Below are 16,853 nucleotides of genomic sequence, written 5' to 3'. Positions count from 1 at the left end.
ATCTTGATGGTCTTGTTCACACTTGACCTCTGTCCTTTTCCTCAGATGCTTAGGTCATCTCTTCACACATACACACAAACACACACATGCACACACACATGCACACACACACACACACACACACACACATACACACACAGAGTGCGGTGGTTTCTGCTGCAGTCAGAGGCTATGGTTGTCATGCTATTGAATCACAGTGCCCTTTGTCTGTGTCTGCAGCTACCCACACATTTTCCTAATGGACTAATGACATAATGATAGTATAAAGCAGCCTATGGTCTGTAAAAGCTCTGCTGTGTTTTATGAATGTAATGGTTTATAAATTAGGAACAGTAACTGAACAATCTCTTTTCATTTTTTCCCCTTTTTTCATTGACTTCCTAATAGAATTTAAATGCATTATTCAGACTGCAGTAGTAGAAATGACAACATCTGGTAGTCATAGAGAAGTCAGCAACTAATGCTGTCCTTCTCTGACCTGGTCACAGCAATGATACAACAGTTATGATGCAATTTGTGACATCTGCAAGAGATGACTGATAAACATTTGCAACACACACTTCATATAAACACACTCTCTAAATGCCAATCAATGTTATGGAATATAGATAGATAATAGAATATGAAAACTCTAACCTAAAGTTTGGGTCATTAACATTCCTCCCAAACCCAATAATTAGCAATCTGTGAAAAAGACATTTCACATCAAATATTAATTTTCCCCAACCTTAAGTAAACTCCTTATTTCTACATATACTTTGAACCTGGCGGAACAAGCTCATTACATTTCTACTTGCACATTTAATTTATGCTCATAAACAAGTTATGCCTCTATGCATGTGCAAAACATTACTGGGTTATTAAATGACACTAATCTTGGGCACTATGTTTTAAACTACTGGTTCAGGTTTTTTTTTTTTTCAAATTCAGACACCGATTGTGCATGTACAAAAGGTTATGTTTAAAAAGTACTGAAATGCTTTGGTATTCAGATATGCCTTTCACTTTCTTCAGCTAGGGCAGTGCTATATTGACCTTTCACTGCACAGTGACTATGCAAAGTATAAATTGTGTATGTGTTCATTCATATTTATGCAAATTCTTGCTTCAATGTGATTTTTCTAGTATTATAAGCTTAGGCTCTCTCAGGATGATTTTGCAACATCAGGGAATTACTGATTTTCATTTGACTGGAATGGTTTTTCTTAATATCATAGCCATGTTTATAGGAAAGGTAAAATGTGTGTGAGCATTTTCTGCTGTGTATTTTGTTTGTTTTTGAGGAGTTTTCCCAATATCATGTGTAATGTCCAGTGATTCTTACAGACGTTTGTTTCAAAATAGCACACACACACACACACACACACACACACACACACACACACACACACACACACACACACACACACACACACCAAATATGGATGAAGCAGCCCTGCCCTGAGGGGGCGGGAAAGATAAGAACCGACAAACTCGCGCAAGTCTGCTTAACCGTTCAGTATAGGCTAATCAAGTCAGCACGGTTAGCACGCGCTCAGCGTTTGATATTGATAAGCCTCCATGGAAAAGACTAAAAGACTCACCAATTTATGTCGATTCCCGCAAGACCAACGCAAGAACATGGACAGAAGAGAGATCGTTATGCATTACGCAAGGAGTAATTTGTAATGAAATTCATAAAACGTATATGCGTGGTTAACGGAGTGGAGCTGAAGTTTAGGATTTCGCAGTGAACAAGAGACAACATCACCATCAAGAAGACATTAAACTAAAAACTTTATTTTAAATTATGGTAGCACAAACTGTCTGCACATTTTTTCTCTTTTTTGGCATAGACTCAGGACAATTATTCATGCTTTACTGTGTCATCTGAAGTTTCTGGATTTTAATATGATAATTCCCAATCCATGCCCTGTGGTAGTGATAGCTACACTACGTAGGTTTGAGTTTTAAAGGAATTTCACACCTGTGAGACTTACATTTAGTGTTCAATTTTAAAACTAGTCACTGTAATCAACAAATTATCTTCAAAGGGACTTTAAATGGACCGCTTTCTCATCAGAAAAGAGACTCATTCGGCCGTCGAGGGCAATTTGAGTGTTTACTTACAGAGTGGAATTTCGAGCCTGCATCGCTGACTTCCACAGAGCGATTAATTACTGGCTATTTGCTCGTGAGCCGCTGTCCCCCAACCCGAGTGCTGAGAAGAGAGCGACTCGTGCGTCTCTAAATGCACGTGTCTCTCGCGGAGGTTCGCGGCAGGGCAGCAAGATGAGTTTGAGGGTTTGGCAGCTCGCGGTGCTGGCGGCGTGTCTGCGGCTTGGCAGCGCGGAGGTAAGATTCAGTGAATTTCACATTTTAACCCACTTAAGTCTGTAATATTTTACGATCATGCAGACAAAGAGAATTGTTATGGTTCTCGTGTTTTCACATTTCAAAATGGTCAGAAGTTAATTTAGTTGGTTTCAGTGTTGGTTTGAGAGGGATACGATCCGAATATTTATCATGCTTCTGGTTTCGTAGTATGCATTGTTAGATACCACCGTTAAAAACAACCATTAAGCAGACTTCAGTAGGTTATTCGCATAGGTGTAACACCAGCAGACGTTAATCACAGCAACTGTTGTGTGGCCTGAGATCTTAATTCGTCAACATAGTGCCACATGAAAAGCGCTGTTGCGTGTGTGAGTGAATGTGTGTGTGAGCGTGTTTATCTACTGCGAGCATACTGACCAATCTCAGACATTCCAGAGGAGTGTTCTGTAAGTGTTTTAATGAATGTAGACATTCAGATGATCCAATGAGTGATTATTTTTGGTCAAAATAATGCAGGTGAGTCTTTATGAATATTAATATTTTGTATCCACCTGCCTAAGAGGAAAACACCATGAAGGTTATTACAATGGCAGGAAAATCATGTGCAAGTGTTGTTAATTTAATTTAATTTTAATATTAAGAGCCTTGCGATGGCTTTTAGTTTGACATATAGAAGTAATGTCTGGTTTGGATTGTAATGTAGGGGAGTGAGCGTTGTAACTGGAGGAGCACTACAAATGGAGGAGATAGGGAGTGAGAGGGAGTACATGGTGTGGTTATAGATCTAGACAGCTTGCTTTCTTTTCAGTCCTCAAGGCAGAACTGATGGCTCCAAGGAATGAATATTTTGTTACTTCTCTAACTTAAGTGCTTCTTCACTTTTAGCTGCACCTTTAGAAAATTCTCAGTGATTTGTTGAGAAAACTGCTAAGAGCTTTAAAAAATATATAGTTTTGTGTTACCAAAATTAACACTTAAGATCAGCCAGAGATAGGTTATGTGTATACTTGTATCAGCAAATCTACATATCATTATTAACATGTGGTCTGCATTCGCATGCTTTTCTCCACTGCCATTTTATTGAGTATTTGGTCTGCTCATAACATTCATATTCATACCATTCATACTTAGCATTCAGCCTGTGTACAGTAAGAGGAATTGCTAAATATCTCTTCCTAGTAACAATACCAAACATCACATGTACATGTGTGAGAAAGTGTATATGTGTCTGGTGTGTGTAATGTGTCTCATTGTTTTTCTTTTTTCTTTTCTTTTTTGGAGTGTCTGTGCATGTTCACGCAGTGAAAGTGTTCTTATAAGTATGTGTGTATGCAGGAGCTTGGAAATGTTTATGTCTTGTGTGTGTGTTGTTCTCCAACAGTTACATGTTTATTTAATTTTTTTCTACTCAGACACAAATTATCTTGGTGTGTATTCCATAAAGAACACAGGGCAGCCACCCTTGTCAGTAACTCTTTGTACCTTAATATTCAAAACTGATTAGCATCGATTAGTGTGGTTTGCGTATGGAGCTTGAGAAAGCTTTTGAACAGCTTTGAGACATATCAGTAGCACCCCTGAAGACAAGGCTTACAGCCTCATTTTTATAGCCAAAAGTCACCAGCAGCATCTGTCAGAGTGCTGAAGTGGGACCAGGCATCAGGGGGTTTAAACAGCTATTGTTTCAAGGAGAAATAACAATTTTATGAGCCTTCAAGATCATTGTAATGGAATGAAAATGAGTTCAGAAAGAAATGTCACACAGTACTATTGTTATTTGGCTTGGTATATGGGTTTTTTTTTATTATTATTGTTTATACTTTCTAAATGATTGTTTCAGAAAAGTTCAAGCAACTTCGTTAGAATTAGATTTCAACCATCTTCACAGTTACTTTATTACTCTCTCTTCCTCTCTGTCTATCTTTCACTCTTCATACCCATCTCTCACTGATATCCCATCTTGCATTCATCTTTCCATCCCCCACTCCCTCCCTGCCCCCTTTCCTGTCCTGTGTCCCTGGTAAGTGCTGCCATATGAGGGAGAGCAGTGGTCAGCCAGTGGCCTCTGTCTGGACACTACACTCTATGAACAGAGCCCTTGTGCTGCTGCAAGCATAACAGCTATTGTGAGACAAACCAGCTTCCTCCCCAATCTACACACACACGCACACACACAAATTCACACAGGCAGAGAAGAGTACCACAAATACACAGGCACTGAAGATGAGTCTAAGGCTTTAGAGAATGCTTCAGTTAATGTGTTCACTAATAATGAGCTCTGTGTGTCTCTCTCAGAGGGATCCTCTCCCTGTAGCTCTGGCTGAGCTAGTGAAGAGTGGCTCTGTCTCCTCTGCAGAAGATCTGGAGCTGCTGCTGCTCTCTGACTCCGTAGGTAAATCTGCTGCCTTCAAACTCACCATGTCTTAGTGGAGTCCCACATCTCACATCAGATCACATTTGACTGGTTACACCATACCGCTTCAGATGATTCTGCTTAAACATATTTTAAGTTTAAGAAGAAAAATTAGGTTCAGAGATGATGTATTTCAGTGATTTCAAAAACAAACTACAGTTTTTATGTCACGGAACACTCGCCTCCCATGAGGCACGTGGTTTGGCCAGCTACGTGCAGTGGGAGGACCTTCGTTTGTGGCCAGACCTGCACACACCTGCACCTCGTTTCATCTATGGGTATTTAAACCCACGTCAGGGTGTGCAGCGTCGTTGGTCATTGTTGACGTAACGTGTTAATGTGGTGTGTTATTGTCAATGGTGATGTTAAACGTTATATTCCTTATTGTTAGATGTATACGTGTTAACCGTTTCTTATTTGTATTAATCGTTGTGATTCTTTGAGTGCTGTTAATGTTCTATGTTAAATGTTAATACATGTACGTCCCAGACATTGGAGTCTGTGCGTCCTGCCCCTCGCCCTGCGGCACTCGGGCCACCCTTTGTTACAATTTAATTAAGAACAGTATTAAGAATGCTATCTGTATATTATGGGATAACATTCAATGAGTTATTTGCAGCTTGTAGTTTTGTCAAAAAAAAATAATACATTATGTGAGTTAATTTGCCCTGTTTCTGAACATTAGCAGACAACCTTTCAGCTCTCTATCCAGTAATCAACTGCCCTCAGCCTGCTGACATCAGTTACATTTACCTGACACTTTTTATCCAAAACAACTTGCAATTATGACTGAGTACAGTTTGAGCAATTGAGCGTTAAGGGCCTTACTCAGGGGCCCAACAGTGGCAACTTGGCAGTCATGGGGCTTGAAACAGGAACCATCCTGTTACAAGTCAAGTACTTTAATCACTGAGCTACCACTGCCCTTAGTTATCTAGAAACTATTTAAAATATTACCTTCCTACACGAAATAAATTAAAAGGTGGTTTCTATTCAGTTACCTGACAATCGCAATTACAATAGATTAAGTAAGTTTTTACAGTCTGGCTTTCTGTCTTTTCATAGCAAAAAACCAGCAGTTCTTAAAGTACTTAATGATTATAGAGTGAATTAAGTTACAGGTAAATTATCTCTACTGGTTATTTTAGATTTTAGCTGTGCTTTTGATATAGATAACTACAAGATGCTACTTTATCAGCTACAAAACTGTGTTGGCTTCTCTGGCTCAGTTCTAAATGGCTTCCAAACATACCTGAATATCTGTGAATATGTAGCGTTTGTAAATTGCACATTCATGTGTCATGCTGTTTCTTGAGTTCCTCAAGGTTTGGAACATTCTATCCCCTGCCTATATATATACATACATATATATATATATATATATATATATATATATATATATATATATATATATATATATATATATATATATATATATATATACACACACACACACACACACACACCCCCCCACCCCCCCACATATATATATATATATATATATATATATATATATATATATATATATATATATATATATATATATATATATATATATATATATACATATACACACACACACACACACACACACACACACACACACACACGCTGCTATACACATACTTCCACAAGTATGCAAATGATGCATAGCGGTATATGTCTTTACCTGCTGGCCTTCAAAGGTTTATCACCTTATTTTCTTGAGAACATCAAATCCTGGATGTGTGATAGTGTTCTGCATCTAAGCAAAAGCAAAACTCTTTTCTTGTTAAAGGAAATGGCAAACTAAGAAACGTTACACAGTGAAAATCTTGCTTTTGCATAAACTTGTCTGGACTACTGTACTGTCTTCTTTCTGGTCTGTCATCTCCAAGATCTCCAGCTTGCAGAGAGTGCTGTGGTAAGACTACTGAGATGCACCAGAATGAGGGAGCATAGAAACCTGTGTCTTTCAGAATTGATTATATGATCCTCTTAATGATCATCATGTGCCTGCATAGTTTCTTCCTACTGTGTCACAGTGAATTGATCATTAGGTTATGTTTCTGCAGGAGTGTTTAGTTCTCTCAGCAGTAAAATGTCACACACACTACCTAACTAAAGACAGGGCAGGTAGTTCCTGTCTTACAATGGCTCTAAGCTCTAATACCCTACCTAGTGGCCTGAGGGCTCTTGACAATCTAGGCACATTTAAGGAGGGTTACTTATATAGATTAGCCTTTAATTAATTTTACTTAATTCTGCACTTTATTTCCCAGTATTTTATCATTTATTTTATCTTAATGTTTTCCATTTCATTTGTACTGTTCTTTCCATTATATTTTTTTCTGTTTTATCTCAGTGTCGTCAATTTAATTTTATTCCTATTGTATGCTTTGCAAAGCACTTTGTAAACATTGTTTAAAAGTGCTTTCAAAGATTTTTCAGGCTTTTTTTAATTATTAATAATAGTTTGTTTTTGTTATTTTGTTAATCCAGACATCCCAAAGTACAAACCCCAAAAAACAATTTGACATGTCCTGGGTTGTTTTCTTTATTGAACTATCACATTTCTTCTCACACTCTCACTCTCACTGTGCTTACTGCATCGCACATTGTTTCAACCCCTTCTTACAGGCTTGTGTCTCTCAGAGCTGCATTTACATCTCATGTCCATGTACTTCCAGCACTTTGGTTTAGACCTGAGGTTTATCTATTTACAGTTCTGGCTATTATTACTGCATGTTTTGCCTAAGTTGCTGTATACAGGTCTGTATGTATATTGTTGTTGTGGCATAACATGATTTAAATTGTGTTTCTTTAATAGATTTATGATATGTCCTGTGTGTTTACTTGGCTACCTCAATCTCTCTCTGTATGATGCTGTATTTTCCAAACGCCTTTTCAAGGCTCTGGCTTTCCGGTGTTTATTTACAAGAAAGGACAAGGGCCATACTCCCACTCTCTCTCTCTCTCTCTCTCTCTCTCTGTCTCTCTGTCTCTCTCTCTCTCTCTCTCTCTGTCTCTTTCTCTATCTCACACACACACACACACGAACACATAAACAGACTGCAAGAATAAATATGATGCTGCTTTTTCAGTGGCACACATGACCTCCTAACAGTAAGTGTAGACTGCTGCTAACTGACATCATCAGTACCTTAAGTTGGAAGTTAATTTCTTATTACAGATGTTGATCCAGAAAGCTACCATGGCAACAGCACCAACAATCGACTGCCAAGGAGTCTTCTGGGTGAGTTTACGGCATCTCATCATTATTTTTAGCATATACTTTTTTCTTAGTTGCTGCTGTGATCTCTCTCTCTCTCTTTCTCTCTCTTTCTCTCTTTCTCTCTCTCCTTCTTTCAGCTTGTGTTTAAGATTTTTCAGAACCACAGAAATGATGACTTTGTGGCCCAAATCCTCAGCTGTCTTTGAAACCCATTTTAGTCTAATGTGAAGAGAAAAGCCATATTACAGCAAATGTACTTGACCACTGGCTCTGAGCACTTGTGTATATACCAGTGTTTGTGTGACTGGTCTTCGGCTCTCTGCCAACAGTCACTCCATAAAAAATTAAGCATCATTACTTATTTTCCTGAGTCAGTGAATCAGCCTGTCAGTCACTGAGCTGGGGGTGCATTGAAGCCGCTGTATCCAATCAGCATCCCCCTCGAGGACATGAACCTTCACTGCAGAGAAAAATGTGGAGCATTTGCACAGCAAGGCAGTTTGTTACTGTCAGTGCAGAGCAGGCTCTGTCTGAAGTCACAGCCACACCTGTTCTGAACCCCACAGTGTATCATCCATCCTGCAACTATTCCAAACCCTACAATGACTCATTTGTTCCACATGTATTCCAAACCCCATGGTAAATCATTTGTTCCACACCTATTGCAAACCCAATGCCCCCTCATTTGTACTGCACCTATTCTGAAACCCATGGTGAATTACATTTATCTAACACTTTTTTTTATCCTAAGCAACTTACAATTATGAGTGAGTACAACTTGAACAATTGAGGGTTAAGGGCCTTGCTCAGGAGCCCAGCAATGGCAATTTGCAAGGGCTTGAACTAGCAACCTTCTAATTACAAGTCAAGTACCTTAACCATTGAGCTACCACCACCCTTGATGATTATAATGTTGAAATATTCTTGATTACAGTTTTAGTCAAGAAATCTGCCACAAATGCACCTCTTACCAATGATTCATACTCCAGCCTTTCTTCGTAATCCCTTTGGTAATCAAACTTTTGATGTAGGAGCTATCGTTAGTGGTTGCCATTGATTGTCATATTTAATATAGAATAATGCTAGCATGTAATTATAGTAGCTCTTATCATACTCATTTGCTATTTTAGTTATACTCTCTATATATATAATCTGTAAATTAATAGATTTGCATTTCATTTGCTGTCATGAGTAGGTGCTAACCTTTGAGAGCCATAAGTGCAGACAATAGCTAATAAAGGCACTAACAATCTTGTAATAGACTAGCAGTTGGTATTACTGTTATTTGTTCATATTTTGTGATGGCTATGTGTATTGTGGTTTCTGTAGCTTGGGTCTTTCTAACATCTCTGGTTTCTGTCCTGTAGATGCCCAGCCAGCACAGCAGGCCTTGTGTAAGGTGAGGACGGAGGTCATGGAGGTCACCCGCTCTATGCTGGATCGCAGCAATGCTCACTTCCTGTTATGGCCGCCATGTGTAGAGGTGCAGAGATGCTCGGGCTGCTGCAACACAAAGAACCTGAAGTGTGTGCCTGTACTCACTCACACACGTTACCTACAGGTACACACACACACACACACACATACACACACACACACTGATATACACGCACACAAACACACATGCGCACATTTATGTGGTCAAACCCAAACTCACATATATTCAGTTTCACACATAACACTTGCAGAGATGTTGCAGCAGGTTTGTTTATAGCTTTGTTAAGGCAAACCCTCAGTAATCTCCTACTCTTCCTCAGGTGATGAAGATCCAGTATGCCAACAAGCGGCCAGTTTATGACAAAGCTGTGGTGTCCATCAGCGATCACGTGGAGTGCCGCTGTCAGCCTGCACCGCGTCCTACTCCTCGCAAGAAGTCTCCTGCACACAAGCAGGAAGTAAAACATCGTACAGGTAAACTTCGTTACAAAGATGAGCTGCACCACCAGGATGAGCTCAAACACAACCAGAGGCTCCGGCTGGAGGACCTGCTCAGTCACAGCTGGCCACCCAGGGAGAAGCTCACCGCCTTAGTAATGTCCACCGGCTTTCTCCCTTCAGATGCTCATGAGCTTGATCCTGGAAATGAAGACTGGAGTCATAACAAAACAGAACATCCGTGGAGCACAGGTCATTACCATGGAGATGGGAAGAAGTATAATGGCAGCTCCAGTAGTACAAGACGAGGGTCTTCTGAGAAACTGACCATTCCCCTGCCCAATCACACAGAGAGAGAAAAGCCAGAGGCAGGTTTAACACTCCACAATGTTACGAGGCCAGGAGAGACACAAAGAGAGAAAGAGCAATTGCATAAGGACAATGTAGAAGTAGTGAAAACTATAATGTTTAACCACAGGCTGATGAATCAAACATATAAAAGGGGGATAAACCGCACTGAAATGAACAGTGAGTCTAGTTCGCAAGCACAGACTGATCAGAACCTGAAGCACAATGACCCTCCTGCAAGGCCGACCAGTCAGACATACAGGCCTGCTCCTTGCCCCAAAGACGGGACCAATCAAAAGCTGCAAGGAAATGAGGCTCCAGAGACAGAGAAGACACAGGAGGAGAAAGAAGGGAGGCAGAGTAACTCCGCCCTGCTGAAGGAGAAGGAGGCGCTAGAGGAGGAGAAAGAGGAGCTGCTTGTGCTGCATAAACTCCTCGATGAAGAAAAGCAAAAGCATCTCCTAAAAACACAACTCAGTGACCAAGAGAAGCAGACAGAGCACCAGCCACAGCATAAACACCATCACACCTATACGACCACACAACAAACAGGTAAGAGCCACCACCCTATTGCTCTTTAAAACGGCTGCTCTTTAAAGTTGTTGGTGTTGCTCTTTAAAGCCTTCCATATTTATATCCATAGAAACCACATCTGCACTGGCAAAAGTGTCCCCACCCCACCCACCCGCCCGCACACACCCCCGACCGCCCCCTCGACCGCCCTCTCGTCCCTCCAAGAAACGGAGGAAACAACGCAACCGCATCAGCAAGGCCGCCATGAGGGCAATGCTTATGTAGTGTGCAATGGTGAGATAGATAATAGACACACACACACCACATCAATGGGACAAGCCATTATGAACATAATCATATCAATAAAGTTATTATTATTACTGATGGGTTTTGGTGATGACAATTCCAGTGATAACAATTCTCTCTCTCTCTCTCTCATACAGATGTGTAAGATGCCATGATGGTGCAGGCATTGGCACGTTCCTGAATATTGCCATTATTCATGTGTTTATATCCATGGACGTCCACACACAGTAGTACTAATCCTCATCTAACAACCATGTTCTTGGGAGAACATTTGATGGACATTTGGGAGTTGAGCTACATTTCCACCCTTTTTCCCATGACATAACCATGAGTTTATGGAGAAGGATGTATAAAAATGAAAGTGTGCTGTGGATTGGGACAGACATGGTGGCAGTGTGCACCTCATTATAACCTGGGGCAACAACCTCTGTCTCTGTCCTGTACCTGGCATGCTAGGAAATATGTAGTACATATTGGACATGAGAAAAAGGTCTAGAAGCTTTCTGCAATGGAAAAGACTGGACTAGAATCATTCAAGAATGGGATTGACTGGTCTGAAACCCCTCTGGATTAAAAAGAGTGATCTGTAATCTTTAAGGAATTGAAAAGACTGGTATAGACGCTATCTGGAATGAAGATACAAGTCTTGAAATTCTTTGCAAAGGCAAAGACCTCTTGATGCTTCATGGAATGACAAGACTGGTCTAGAAACCAAGAAAAAGATACAGGAGCAGCTCACATGAATACATATTATGCTCTAGTGTATTTCACGAGTGCAAAGCTTAATAACATAGCTGTTGTACTGTGCTGTAACCTGGTTTCTCAAGTAACTGATCACTGGAGCCTTGACTAGTGTGGCTGGTATGCCATTATGTGTTTCATCAGGGTGTGGCCAGCATCACCTCATCCAGGTGTGAGCTAAACATAGATCACTGGCATTAATTAAAGAAGAGCATTTTCATTCATCCTTTTCATTCAGTCATGAAAAAGAGACTGGCAGAGTCTAAGACCATGCAGCAGATTCCAGAATTTCATTTACCAACACAGAGTGAAACAATCAAAATATATGTAGTATTTGCATTATTTGTTAATGTCGAGGTTCTTAACTCATGCAATATTGAAGTTCCAACCACTTAATAGATACTTATATATTATGTAACCAAAAACACAATACTTTTGCTTTATTTTTCTATTTAAATTTTATATTATTTAATTTGACTGTTAACACTGGAAATTCATAAAAGTCAGATAAAGGGATTGCAATTTTATTTTATTAATCCAGACTTCTTTAAATATGAAGGTGCTACCTTATGATAAGAAAACAGCTTTACCGTTATTTATTCTCTTTGGATATCTTCATAATTAGTTTCCATTCCTAATTTCATTTATTTGGACCTCTGCACTCTGTTAAATGTGTGTAGAGGATGTCGTTTTGTCTCCAGAACACCTCTGCACATGTCACCTAAGGAGGCTGTGTGTGCATAGGACTGTCACAAAGGAAAATAAAACACTAAACTAACCTGGTTGACATAACCTACAGTTTTAAAATTGACCATTTGCTTTTTATGCTGCCATACTTGGTAACTGTTATTATAAAATAATGCAAGGCAACCAGACTGCAAAACAAACATCAGAAATAGTGGAAGTATTTGATTTTTTTATTTAATTTTAAAAACATACTTCCTGCAACTCCTTGCTCAGTAAGTGCCTTTGTCTTTGCACATAATTATGTTAGATATAGGACACTGGTTACCAAAGACCAATGAAAATAGTCCCAGTTTGTCCTACTGTGGTCTGTTTGTGCGTATGTATGTGTGTAAGTGTGTGCATGTGTGCTGTGTTTTTTCTGTTTACTTTGTGTAGAGTGGCTTACCGTTCATTCAGTCAAAAATAAATTTGACTTTTTCTTGTTCTGTAGTTGAAATGTTTTTCCCCATTATACTTAAATATGGTTAATACACAATCCACCACTGCATGAAGAATATTCACATACACACATTCACATACAGTCTTTTTTTTTTTTTCCTTCTTCATGTTGAGTTTTCCTGATCTGTGGTCCAGGCTCCCGCCCGTCTTTTCCCAGTCCCCAGGACCTAGTTTAGCACATCACCAGAGCATGAGGGTGTATTACAAGCTTTCTGTCCCTCTCCTCCTCAGCCCAGCCAGCCTGATTAAAACAAACACAGACACTCTACGTGTAGTTCACCCCCTGCTTTCAAAAGTACCTTCAGGCTTGTGTAGTTTAGCTAGGGGAGGGAGACCAGATTAACATACTGTAACATCTAGGGTTTCCTAACTATATTAAATAGCCCAAGATTAGTTTCAATTAGACTTGCAAAAATGGCTTTAGAAAATATAAGATGACTCATTATCCAAGTTGCTTGAGCCTAAATTGATAGCAAGATGTTTTTTTAAAGTGATATACAGTATAAATGCACTTTTTTTTTTTGAGAAAAATAACTCAGCAAGGAAAATCTCACATGTACATAGTGATGGAACTACACCCTCTAATGGGTTACTGTCTACTGGACCACTTTGGAATCAAATTGTTCTTTTGGATAAAATCTTTTGGATAGGTAGGCCCAATATTGTACATAGCACTAGCATAATAGGTTTTCTCTCTTAAATTGTTATCCAAGAATAATTTTCATGCTCATATCTTCTTAGTGGAAGCAATGTTTAAAAGAAAAACTTGGTTTGTTTGTATTATGTCTATATGTGTGGATGGTTGCAAGGGGTGTTCTGACTTGTGTTTGCCCACCCACTCTGGTGTAGCCAGACCTGACATACTCCCCTACATAATATCAGACTCCTCAATGTGATATCAGCATCGTGTGTGTTGGATTAATGGTGCCCTGCATTCCGTAGTGTAGCCAAATGCCAGACATTAGTGAGGCGTTAATAGCAGAACAACACGACATTCCCTGCTGGAAACAAGGACTTCTCTGGGTTTTCTTGGTTTAATGTTGCACTCTACCTTTAACTTTTTTTAAAAAAAACTGTGCTCCAGTGGATTTTTCAGCTTTTTGATGTTAAAATTTGGAGGTTTCAATACTAGTGAATCAATGTTAAGTTTTAATGCAATGCAGTTTGATGTAAAAGGAGATTGCCAGGCTACTAAGTTTAAAGCAACCTCTTTACTAAACAGAATTATAACCCATCCAAGAACTGCTTACATTTCTTTGGCTGTACATTGTTTTATGCACTCAATATCTATGTATTGGGGATTTGAACCTATCCCTCTGCTATCCTGCTGTCTGTGAGTAGTACTTAATCAGGGTAAGTATATGTGAACTCTATGCCACCCATTCTTTTGTCTTCTGCTGAGACAACCCTGGGCACTGATGCATGACCTTAGGTTAACGCCTTAGTCCTGGGCTCAGATCATTGTCTGAACAGGAAGAACAAGTTGCAAAGTGCTTCATACAAGCACACTAGCAGAGGTGAACTGAGGTCTGGTTTACATTCACTGTTATTTTTTTTACTTCTTTTAGGATGATATATATATATATATATATATATATATATATATATATATATATATATATATATATATATATATATATATATATACATAGAGAGAGAGAGAGAGAGAGAGAGAGAGAATGTGTTCATGTTCATCAGAGGATCAGTGTAAGCAGAAAATTAACATCAAATTTTTTGTCTTTGTTTTACTTTGGCAAGAGTCACGTGGTTTGTTGGGTTAAAATAATGAAAAAGCGGCTTAGAAAAACTGTCGGGAAAACTGGTGCTTAATACAAACTGTTAGGGGCTTTAAAACTTAACCACATGTCTTATAGCAGCACCAGATCCATAGTAGTTTAACATGGCCAGTTACAGGATACCAGAGGCTGTTGTTTACTCCTAATCCTTCCCACACATTTCTACCTCTCCAAACATCAACGAGCAGAGACATTCAACACTGGGATGAAAGACCAGCCTTAAAGCTTTGTTTCACACAATTTTGCAATTCCCCAAACACCATAAAAGGAGGTGGGGATGGGATGAGGTTCTCAAGTGAAACTGAGACCACAATAGTATGATTATTAAAAGCCTTACTGGGGTTATCTGGTTGGCTCCATAATCCTGCTTCCTGATATGTCCCTTGGTTCTTTATTGGGCTGCTCATGCCCGAGCAGCCCTCAAACTTCTTAGATGTGAGTGAGCGAGTGAGAACAACGCTCTCTCCTGACCCCACTGACACTGTGGCCTCCACAGAAACAGGGATGTGTAGCACTGTGTCTTGCAGGGATAAACTCTGAAGCATGGCCTTGTGGGTGATCCTGGCTCAGGAGGTTTAAAAAAAAAAAATCAATGTTCTATTGGATTTTCTACTGATTGAACTGTGTAGTGAATAGAAGTGGAATCTGATTGGGTTTGAGTCTACAGATGGTTGAGGAAACCCCTAACAAACAAGGTCAGTCTCCAGTAGCTAGCAACTATCTTCTGAGTCACCTCTGAACTGTCTCACTGTGTATAGCAATTTGCTGGTCAGAAACTATTTCATTTCCTGCAAGCTGCCATTCTTCATTGCCTGAGAGAGTTTTTAAAGGAATGGCAATTTCACAAGTACCTAACAATATTCAGCCGTTCCTGCATAAGTGACTATGGTATAGTGGATAGACATCAGTCACTATGTTATCGTGGATAGACATAGGATAAAAAGAAGACTCTAAAATTTACCAAATTAAGACACATTTCGTTCCCCACAGATGATATCTCTGGTATGTTTGACAACACAGGATGGCCGAAGGCCAGAGTAACCTTGATTTGAGTAACTACATTCAAAGCATGAAACAATGAAATGCTACATGGGAAAATACATGTAGTGTTTCTATTTCATATTTAAATTTCATATCTAAAATTCCAGTGCACAAGTTATTGTACTTAGGTAATTGTTTATTAAAGAGTCAATAAACAATCTTATTTCTTAGCTTGTTTTTGGCCTGCAGGTCTGAAAAGAAAACCGGAACCCAAGATGCAGTCTTGAAGGGTACTGAAGTACTGAAGTTTGAATGCGTAGTATACTACAGCATAATGTTTTAGCCTAAATCTTTTACCAGGCAGTATCCATGCTGAAGGAATTATCTGAGTGAATTATCTTTTGACACAGTTCTAAATGTTTACTTCATACACAGTAGGTCCACATGTAACGTAAGTTATGAAAATTAGCATTTTTGTGAATTAATTAATACTGAACCAATTGAAAACACCTATTTGGAATCTGTGCAATATGCACTTCCACAAACAGAAGCGAATAGGTAAAGTACGCAAAGTGATTGACACCCTAGATGGCACTCTAGATGTTCTAGATGTAGCCTTCTAGATGTAGCCTTTTGTTCAGCCATCCTTCATCACAGTCCAGATGTAACTGAACATTTATGATCTTTGTTACATCCCACTCACCACAATCAGCCACTTCTTCAGTCTTTACACTCACATGTTGAAGGTGAAACAATCACAGCCCCCTAATGTCTCCCTTATGTCCCGTTCATGTTCAATATATAGTTGTATCAAGTATCACTACAGAGTGCAGTGTTAGAATCCTAGCATGAGAGAGAGAGAGAGAGAGAGAGACAGAGAGATAGTGTGTGTGTGTGTGTGCGCGCGTGCGTGCATGTGTGTGTGCGCGCGTGCGTGCATGTGTGTGTGCGTGCATGCGTGCATGGGTATAGCGCGTGTGTGTGTGTGTGTGTGTGTGTGTGTGTGTGTTTGTGCACCTCTGCAAACATGGAAATATGTTATTTGTGGTTCCCTGTCATATCAAGGTATGCACGCACATACAAATGTACAAAAAGCATGCACACATTTACAAACGCTGGCCACATACACACCCACATATACCCAATGTAGCAGATATTTATCTCT

General features: G+C 39.5%; 1 protein-coding gene across 4 annotated transcripts; it reads left to right on the top strand.

Moving 5' to 3' along the window:
- The first annotated feature begins 1,487 nt into the window (after window positions 1-1,487).
- pdgfbb (platelet derived growth factor subunit Bb) lies at window positions 1,488-12,902 on the top strand. Of its 4 annotated transcripts, XM_026997924.3 has the most exons (8): window positions 1,488-2,334; window positions 4,612-4,708; window positions 7,902-7,964; window positions 9,311-9,504; window positions 9,701-9,854; window positions 10,002-10,718; window positions 10,810-10,973; window positions 11,123-12,902. In XM_026997924.3, the coding sequence occupies exons 1-7, from the start codon at window positions 2,272-2,274 to the stop codon at window positions 10,962-10,964; spliced, it is 1,443 nt and encodes a 480-aa protein (XP_026853725.2). In that variant the 5' UTR covers window positions 1,488-2,271; the 3' UTR covers window positions 10,965-10,973; window positions 11,123-12,902. The 4 variants fall into 4 exon arrangements, with proteins under 4 accessions (XP_026853725.2, XP_081567407.1, XP_035385174.1 ...); XM_081711281.1 differs by having other exon boundaries at window positions 9,311-9,426; window positions 9,701-10,718; XM_035529281.2 differs by having other exon boundaries at window positions 9,701-10,718.
- The last annotated feature ends 3,951 nt before the right edge of the window (window positions 12,903-16,853 follow it).

The sequence above is a fragment of the Electrophorus electricus genome, chromosome 3 (genome assembly GCF_041902795.1).
Source record: "Electrophorus electricus isolate QZ-2024a chromosome 3, ASM4190279v1, whole genome shotgun sequence".
Taxonomy (NCBI): Eukaryota; Metazoa; Chordata; class Actinopteri; order Gymnotiformes; family Gymnotidae; genus Electrophorus; species Electrophorus electricus.
Note: the sequence above shows the minus strand (reverse complement) of the source record. Positions and strands in the feature narration are given on the sequence as shown.